Source organism: Trachemys scripta, chromosome 16, assembly GCF_013100865.1.
Source record: "Trachemys scripta elegans isolate TJP31775 chromosome 16, CAS_Tse_1.0, whole genome shotgun sequence".
Taxonomy (NCBI): domain Eukaryota; kingdom Metazoa; phylum Chordata; order Testudines; family Emydidae; genus Trachemys; species Trachemys scripta.
In genome coordinates this window covers 12,688,035-12,696,242 of record NC_048313.1, presented here as the reverse complement: position 1 = coordinate 12,696,242, position 8,208 = coordinate 12,688,035, and the positions used below count along the sequence as shown (strand labels likewise).

At 65.2% G+C, this 8,208-nt stretch overlaps 1 protein-coding gene across 2 annotated transcripts; it reads left to right on the top strand.

The window, feature by feature from the left end:
* Positions 1-1,811: 1,811 nt before the first annotated feature.
* Positions 1,812-7,667, top strand: ARF3 (ADP ribosylation factor 3). 2 transcript variants are annotated; one of them, XM_034792311.1, is made up of 5 exons: positions 1,812-1,933; positions 4,224-4,428; positions 5,082-5,192; positions 6,296-6,420; positions 6,509-7,667. In XM_034792311.1, exons 2-5 carry the CDS (start codon positions 4,281-4,283, stop codon positions 6,668-6,670), a joined length of 546 nt encoding a protein of 181 aa, XP_034648202.1. In that variant the 5' UTR covers positions 1,812-1,933; positions 4,224-4,280; the 3' UTR covers positions 6,671-7,667. The 2 variants fall into 2 exon arrangements, with proteins under 2 accessions (XP_034648202.1, XP_034648201.1); XM_034792310.1 differs by having other exon boundaries at positions 1,890-1,942; positions 4,227-4,428.
* Positions 7,668-8,208: the final 541 nt, after the last annotated feature.

Here is an 8,208-nt window from a genome sequence, read left to right as displayed (position 1 = left end):
ACACAGCCGGGGATCATGCCCCAGGACGGGGCCTTTCGCTGGTTTAAGCACACGGGGCTTTGAGGGTTACGGGAATAACTTCCGGTGTAGCCTGACCCAGGTACTGTGGAAGAACCAGGACTTGAATTCAGGTCTCCCACATGCCAGGTTAGTGTCTTACTCACTGGACTGTCCTGCTGCCCTCCCTCAGTACCCCCCACCCCCTTCAAAAAAATATCCCCCCGGACTCCATGCTAGTCTCTGCTCCTTTTCCGCAGTGGCTGGACCGGCAGGTCCCGCCCCGTGGGGCGGAAGAACCCGGCTGGGCGGTGTGGCCTGAGGAGACACTGCAGGGGCAGGGAAGGGATATTCCATGGCTGGGGTAATTGTTGCCAAGAAGCCGGAGGCAGCGGAAGGGAAGAGGGGGCCTGTGGGACATGGGGTGTGTGTGTGAGATTTAATGTTTTAAAAACTAAGGAAATTAAATGCTCAAATCCTTGTCAATGCAGAGTTAAGGCTGCCAAAGGCCGTCACCTGGGCAGCTTTCCAGAACGTGGAATGTGGCTAAATGCGAACCTCTGAAACCCAGGAAATGCAGCATTAAGGGCCATGCTGTGACGGAGCTGGGAGCAGGGCAGATTTGACCTGGGAATGTTGCAGGGGGATTGCAGTGGGGATGTGGGACTTCCCTTGAAGGAAGCTACCTGAGCTGTAACCTGAGCCAGGAACGGGGGTGGGGAGAATTAACACCTTCTGCCCGGGAGACTGAACAAAGGAGAGGAGCAGCGGGAGGGGCTGGGAGTTTAGTTTCGGTTGGGGCTGGGTGGTGCAACGCAGGGAACCCCAAGCTGGGGTCTAAGCTCCCTGAACCTCCCAGAGGGACCTAATTGAGGGGGTCTGGTCGTACCTACACGCTCTGCTTGAGACTGTGTTCCTGTCCTTAAATAAACCTTCTGCTTTTCTGGCTGGTTGAGAGTCGCAGTGAATCTCAGGAAGAGGGGTGCAGGGCCCTAACTCCCCCACAATCCGCAACAGCACGTCACCCCCGCTAATGCACCACAGACCCCCATGTACATCTGCCACTAATGCACCACAACCCCCACATGCACATCGCCCCCACTAATGCACCACAGCCCCCCACGCACCTCTCCCACTAATGCACCACACCCCCCCATGCACATCTCCTGCTAATGCACCATGACCCCTGCATGCACGTCACCCCCGCTAATGCACCACATCTCCCACTAATGCACCATGACCCCTGCATGCACGTCACCCCTGCTAATGCACCACAGACCCCCATGTACATCTGCCGCTAATGCACCACAACCCCCACATGCACATCGCCCCCACTAATGCACCACAGCCCCCCACGCACATCTCCCGCTAATGCACCATGACCCCTGCATGCACGTCACCCCCGCTAATGCACCATGACCCCCCCCTCGCATATCTCCCGCTAATACACCACGGCCCCCCCATGCACACTCCCGATGGCACCTCACCATCATGAATCTCAGCCTCCCTATTCACGCTCCAGCCCCCGCGTGTCCCACTCCCACGCTGATGTGACCCCCCCATTCACACGCATCATCCCCCGGGTAACAGCCCCACCCCAGCGCCCCCAGGCATGCACAAGACCCACGATGCTTCACACCCTCAGCTCCCCAATGCAGCCCCAATGCACCCCCCCTTGCACTTCCCCTCCCCCACTAGTGCAGCAATCCCCCCCCCCATGCATTGCTGCAGCTGCTGCCATGGAGATGGGTTGCTGATCTCGCGAGGTTTGCTGCCCCCCCTCTCCCCAGAGTTAGGCGAGAGCTCTCGCGAGATCTCCGGGTGCGTGCACGGGGCCTGCTGCTTCCGGCTGGGGGGGAGGGGGTCGGTGCAGAGTCAGCTGGGGAGGAGGAGGAGGAGGAGGGGGCGGGAGGAAGAGCGCGAGCCGGAGCCGGAGCCGGAGCAGGTAGGTGCGGGGTGCAGGGGCCTGGGGAGTAGCAGGCCAGCCCCTTGGGGGGCCCATGCAATGGGGGCCGTACTCCGGGGGGGCTCGCTCAGTGGGGTGCATGGGGGGAGCAGGCCAGCCCCCTGGGGGGGGCATGCAATGGGGGCCGTACTCCGGGGGGGCACGCTCAGTGGGGTGCATGGGGGGAGCAGGCCAGCCCCTTGGGGGGCCCATGCAATGGGGGCCGTACTCCGGGGGGGCTCGCTCAGTGGGGTGCATGGGGGGAGCAGGCCAGCCCCCTGGGGGGGGCATGCAATGGGGGCCGTACTCCGGGGGGGCACGCTCAGTGGGGTGCATGGGGGGAGCAGGCCAGCCCCTTGGGGGGGGCATGCAATGGGGGCCGTACTCCGGGGGGCACGCTCAATGGGGTTCATGGGGGGGAGCAGGCCAGCCCCTTGGGGGGCCCATGCAATGGGGCCCGTATTCCGGGGGGGCTCGCTCAGTGGGGTGCATGGGGAGAGCAGGCCAGCCCCCTGGGGGCGGGGTGTGGGGCATGCAATGGGGCCCGTACTCCGGGGGGGCACGCTCAATGGGGTGCATGGGGGGAGGAGGCCTGATCCCCCGACAGGGTGAGGGTTTGTGTGCAGGCCATCTGGAGGTGCAGGGGCTGCAGTGGGGCCTGTTGCTGGGGGGGGGCAGCCGACCCGCCCGTGTCACTGAGCCTGGGGAGCCCTGGGAGTGGGGGTGTCTCAGACTCAGCGGAGGAGCTGGACCCAGGCGTCCCTTGCCCCAGGGCCTCATCCAGGGTGGGGTGTCTGGGGGGGGCGGTGTGCCTTGGGGAGAGCGGGGAGCCCAGCTGGGGGCCAGCATCCCGACGGGGGCAGCAGGCCTTGTCCCCCTGCTGCCGGGGGAGGCTGGTTTTGGGGTCCTATTTGCAGACCCCAATAGTGGAAGGGGCTGAGAGCCCAGTGGGGGGGCAGGGCCCTTCCAAAGAGTGAGCGCAGCCCTGTTCTCTGAGCAGGGCCCCCCCTGAGGCTTGGGGGCTACCTCCCACCCCGAGGGGCCCTTCTTTCCCAGGGTGGGGGCAGCAGGGCCTGGGGTTTTGCCCCCATGCTGACCAGAGAGTGAACCCCCTGTGGGTTTTCCTGGGGGGAGCTCCCCCCATTATCACTTGTGAAGTGTTGGGGGTGGAAGGCAGGGAGCGTTGTCGTGCTTCATTATTAGTCATTTTGGGTGGGTGGGTCGCAGCCCTGGGAGTCCTGGGGGCTGCTGGGAGGGCCCAGTGCTCTCACGGGGGGGGAGGGGGCTCATGGGTCTGGAGCATCTGGGCCCGGGGGCGTCTGAGGGGGGCCCTGGCAGTGCCATGGGCAGGCTGTAGAGGTGAAGCATCAGGTGCTGGCGTGGGCGGGCAGGGAATGGCCTAAAACACCAGCGAGAGAGTAATGGTCTGGAAAGGTGAGCGGTGCCGGTGCCCCCTTCCCCTGAGCAGGTCCCATGTACAGGTATAGGGGAAGTGGGGGGCTGGGAGCCAGGATTCCTGGGTTCAGTTCCCAGCTCGGGGAGGGGAGGGGAGTGGGGTCTAGTGGCTGGAGGCTGGGAATTCTTCTGTTGACGCCATGGCCTTGGGTAAGTCCCTGTCTCAGTGCCTCAGTTTCCCCATCTGTGTTAAGGCTGGTCTGGACCCACCTCCTGGGGGCTGCGGTTGGCAGGCGCAGGGGGAAGGCCTGTTTTGATTGGTTAGCACAGCGTTAAGAGCCTGTGCGATGGACCCCACCCCCCCCCAGCCCTGCATGTGCTGCTCCTGGCCCTCGCTGGCAGCACTGTCGTGACCCTGCTGCCGGTGCCGAGGGGGAGCGAGGGCAGCCGAGGCAGCTGGCCCTGGTGGGCGCTGGGCACGGCCTGGCACGGCTGCCCCCGGCTCTGCCTTTCAGTATTGTGACGCAGGGAGAAAGGTCCCTTGTGTGGTGCACAAAACCAGGCTGTGGGGCTGCCCTGGGCTCCGGGCCGATCCTTCTCACCGATTGCCGGCGGGTCTCCCCTCTGCCCCCAGCCATGGGGCTGGGTAGCCTGAAGCCAATGGGCCAGCAGGGGCCCCTGACTGTCGCTGCTGGCCATGGCTGTCGAACACATGGGGATCAGGGCTGGGTCAGCCGGGCATCGAGCCGGGACTCGGGGCCTGAGCCACCCAATGCCCCGCCCGACCCAGCCCTGCCGTGGAGCTGAGCTCCTGGGGCCCGCGCCCGCTGGGAGCTGCCGTCACCGCAGGCACCTGACGCCGGCCGGCCTTGCCCTTCCCGCTGCCCAGGAACCACGAGCGAGCCGGCCCCGGGAGCCCCTGCACCGCGCCCCCGCCGCCGCCATGGGCAACATCTTCGGGAACCTGCTGAAAAGCCTGATTGGCAAGAAGGAGATGCGCATCCTGATGGTGGGGCTGGACGCGGCCGGGAAGACCACCATCCTCTACAAGCTGAAACTGGGCGAGATCGTCACCACCATCCCCACCATCGGTAGGGCCGGGAGCCGGGCCGCGGCCCCTGGGGCTCCCAGCAGCCGGCCCGGCCGTGGGGACGGGGACTCCCACGTGACGGGCGTGGTCCTGTGAGCACACAGCCCCACGTGCTGGCCTGGGGGGCAGGAGGAAAGGACCAGCTGACCCATAACGGGCCTGGGCCCTGGCTGTTGTCTAGCGTTGTTTGGCTCCCCATAGACCATTTCATCAGGACTCCTGGGTTCTCTCCCGGCTCTGGGAGGGGAGTGGGGGCTGGTGGTTAGAGCGGGGAGGGGGGGGGCTTGGAGCCAGGAGTCCTGGGTTCTCTCCCGGCTCTGAGAGGGGAGTGGGGGCTGGTGGTTAGAGGGGAGGAGTTGGGAGTTACAACGCCTGGGTTCTTTACCCAGTTTTGCTGCCGTCTGAACTTGGAGGCAAGCTGCTGACCTCTATGCCTCAATTTCCCCATCTGAACCTGCACCGCCCTGCCCCCCCTCCCTGCCTCAGTTTCTTTGCCCATTGAGAAGCTCCTGTGCGAGATGAGTTTGCTGGGTCTCAGTCCAGTGCTTGGACACCCTGCGGAAGAGCTTGAGGCAAAGAGGGTTGAGCCCCCACTGGGGGCAGGGCTGGCTGCCCCCCCACGACTGTGGCTAACCCCCCCACCCTCCTTTGCAGGGTTCAACGTGGAGACTGTCGAGTACAAGAACATCAGCTTCACCGTGTGGGACGTGGGCGGCCAGGACAAGATCCGGCCCCTGTGGCGGCACTACTTCCAGAACACCCAGGGTACGGTGGGCAGAGCCCCCCCCACTCTCCTGGGGGGCCTTCCCTCCCCCCAGCGATAGTCTAGGGCTGGCTGAGTATATGTGGGGGGAGGGAGGGTTAGAAGGTTTCTCCTTCTCCTGCTCCCAGGGTGACCAGATCACAACACTCAAATATCGGGACACAAATATTGGTGTCATCAGCCCCGCCCACAGTCCACCCCTGCTCCTGCCAGGCTCCGCCTCCACTCTGCCCCAGGTCCCGCCCCCTCCCCGTTCGCCCCACCCCCCAGCCCCCGCACCCTTCCTCATCTGCGGGCTTGCTGCGTCCCTCCTCAGTCCCCCACCCACTGCCCGCCACTCGCCTCTTCACCCCCCCGCCCGCCACTCACGCATACTGTGCCGACTTCCCTCTGCTGGGTGGGTGCTCACCCACCCCCCGCCTCTTCCCGCTCAAGCATCCGCCCTCGCTCCGCCCCCATTCCACCCCCTTTCCCCAAGTCCCCACCCCTGCCCTGCCCCCTGCCCTGAGTGCCCCGCGTTCCCGCTCCGCCCCCTCCCTCCTGGAAAGCGCAAAGCACCGCCAAACAGCTGTTAGGCGGCGGGAAGCGCTGGGAGGGGGGCAGGAGCAGGGACAAGACGGGATGGGGGGATGGGGGGGAGAAGGAGGCGAGGGGGGGGAGCTTGGCTGCGGTTTTTCCCCATGGGTGTTCCAGCCCCGGAGCACCCACGGGGTCAGGGCCTCCCTCCCGCTTGCCTCCTTACCCGAATATTGGGACAAATGGCGTCCCGATCGTACATTGATCTGGACGCGGGGCTAAGGGTTAAATATCGGGACAGTCCTGATTTTATCGGGACATCTGGTCACCCTACCTGCTCCCCCCCTCCCCTCCCCTGCCATGGTGTGAGTGGGTGGGGGAAAGAGAATTGGTGAATGACTTTGTTCAACCCCCCATTAGAGGGGTGGGGTGGTGAGGAGGGGTTTGGGGGTGCACTGTCACCCCCCGAGAAGGGATTTGGGGGCACACTGTCACACACGGCCCCGGAGTGGGGTGGGGCTCCCTAGCTGGGGGACTGAATTGTCCCCCCCCAGTGCCCGGTGTCAGTGCCCTCCCTCCACCCCCCCAGGGCTGATCTTCGTGGTGGACAGCAATGACCGGGAGCGGGTGAACGAGGCGCGCGAGGAGCTGATGCGGATGCTGGCCGAGGACGAGCTGCGGGATGCCGTGCTCCTCGTCTTCGCCAACAAGCAGGTGGGTGTCGTCCCAGGGCCCCTCCAGCCTCGGCCGCCCTGGGGCTGAATTCTCCATGGTGTCTGTAACCCCCCCCTCTGCCCCCCAGGACCTGCCCAACGCCATGAACGCGGCGGAGATCACGGACAAGCTGGGCCTGCATTCCCTGCGTCACCGCAACTGGTACATCCAGGCCACGTGCGCCACCAGCGGTGACGGGCTCTACGAAGGCCTGGACTGGCTGGCCAACCAGCTGAAGAACAAGAAGTGAGCGAGAGTCGCCCGCCCCCCGCACCGCGAGGGGCCGGGCGGAGCCGCCCTTCTGCCCACCCCCTCTCAGGCTGGCAGGACCCGTCGGTTCTCCCCCCTCCCCCTCTCGTTGGGTTTTGCTTTCTTTCCGGCACCGGTTGCTGTGGGTTTGATTTGGGGTCTCGGTTCTGGTCCCCCCCTCCCCCGGGGTTTGCACGGATCTCGGTGTGTGTGCGCGTGTGATGAATATATCGATATATAAATATTTATGGGGGGCGGGGGACATCTGCTTCCGTGCTGGGGCAGCCCCCTGCCGCCGGGGCGGGGGGCACCGACTGCCCCGCGTGTAGCAGTGGCCTTTCTTTTGTGTTGTTTTTATGTTGTTCTTGGTGCCCTGTGACGTGACACGGAGGTAAATTCCTCAAGGCAGCTTTAAGCTTCTGTGTAGGGGGGGCTACTGGTCTGTGCTGGGGAGGAGGGGACACTGCAGGGGGAGGGGGCAGCTAGGGGAGTGGTTTCTGGGTCTCATCCCATTCCATCTTTCATCGGGGGGGGGGGGAAGAGGGGAGTTGGTATCACTTGCTAGGGCAGCGCCCCCTGCTGGCAACGTGGCCCTTTCCCCAGTCCCCCCCGCACCACACTGTACAGGCACAAGGTGGGGCTGGCAGAGCTGGTGGGGGACCAGCCAGTGCAGTCTCTGTGCAAGGGAGGTGAACGTTGCCGAGGGGGGCGCAGGGGGGCTGTGGATTCAGTGGCAGAATCGGGACCATGGTGGAAATTGCCCCTCCAGCCTCACCCCGCCCCCTCCTCCCAGGTTTCAGACGCTGCCGGACCCAGCGTTCCCGTGCGCTTCCCTGTGTCTCCACTGGGGCGGCACCCACAGCTGCTAAATAACTCCCCCGAGGTCGCCCCAGAGCAAGGGCCCCAGGTTCACCCCCCCACACACCAAATCATGTCACTTCAAGAGGGAGGATTCCTCCCCCTGCAGCAGCCCCCCCATGTTCCCCAGCNCCCCGCGTGCTGGGCCCCCATCCGAGCCGGAGCCCTGCGGCAGGACAGGCCGGACGTTTCGGAGCGGCACGAGTGGGGGCGAGGCTGCGCTCTCGGGGGGCAGCAGTGGGTAGAGCGGGTGCCAGGTGGTGGTGGGTAAATGGAAACTCCACCCATGTGTCCCGAGAACACAGCCGTGGGGGGAGACGGCCCCTGCCCTGCCCGGGATTCGGGGATCAGGAGCTGGGCGGTACAGATGGGCACCAGTCCCTGCTCGGTTTCCGCGGTAGAGCGGTGGTGGTGTGGGCAGTGGGGCCGTACTGCTGCAGGGATGGCGGTGACAGGGCTGTTAATAGTGCGGATGAGCCCAAAGTGCCTTGGCCAGGCTCCTGCTGGGAGCTGCCTCCAGTCTCCTGGGGCCCAGGCCGGTGCCTCCACGAGGGCAGGTCAAACCCGCCCATCCGGGGCATTGCCCGTCCGGAGCATCGCCCGTGGGTTCTGCGGTGGGCGGAGGCCAGGCCAGGCTTAGCCCCTGGGTTTCAGTGTCGCTGCCGTAGGTCCTGTGGTGTC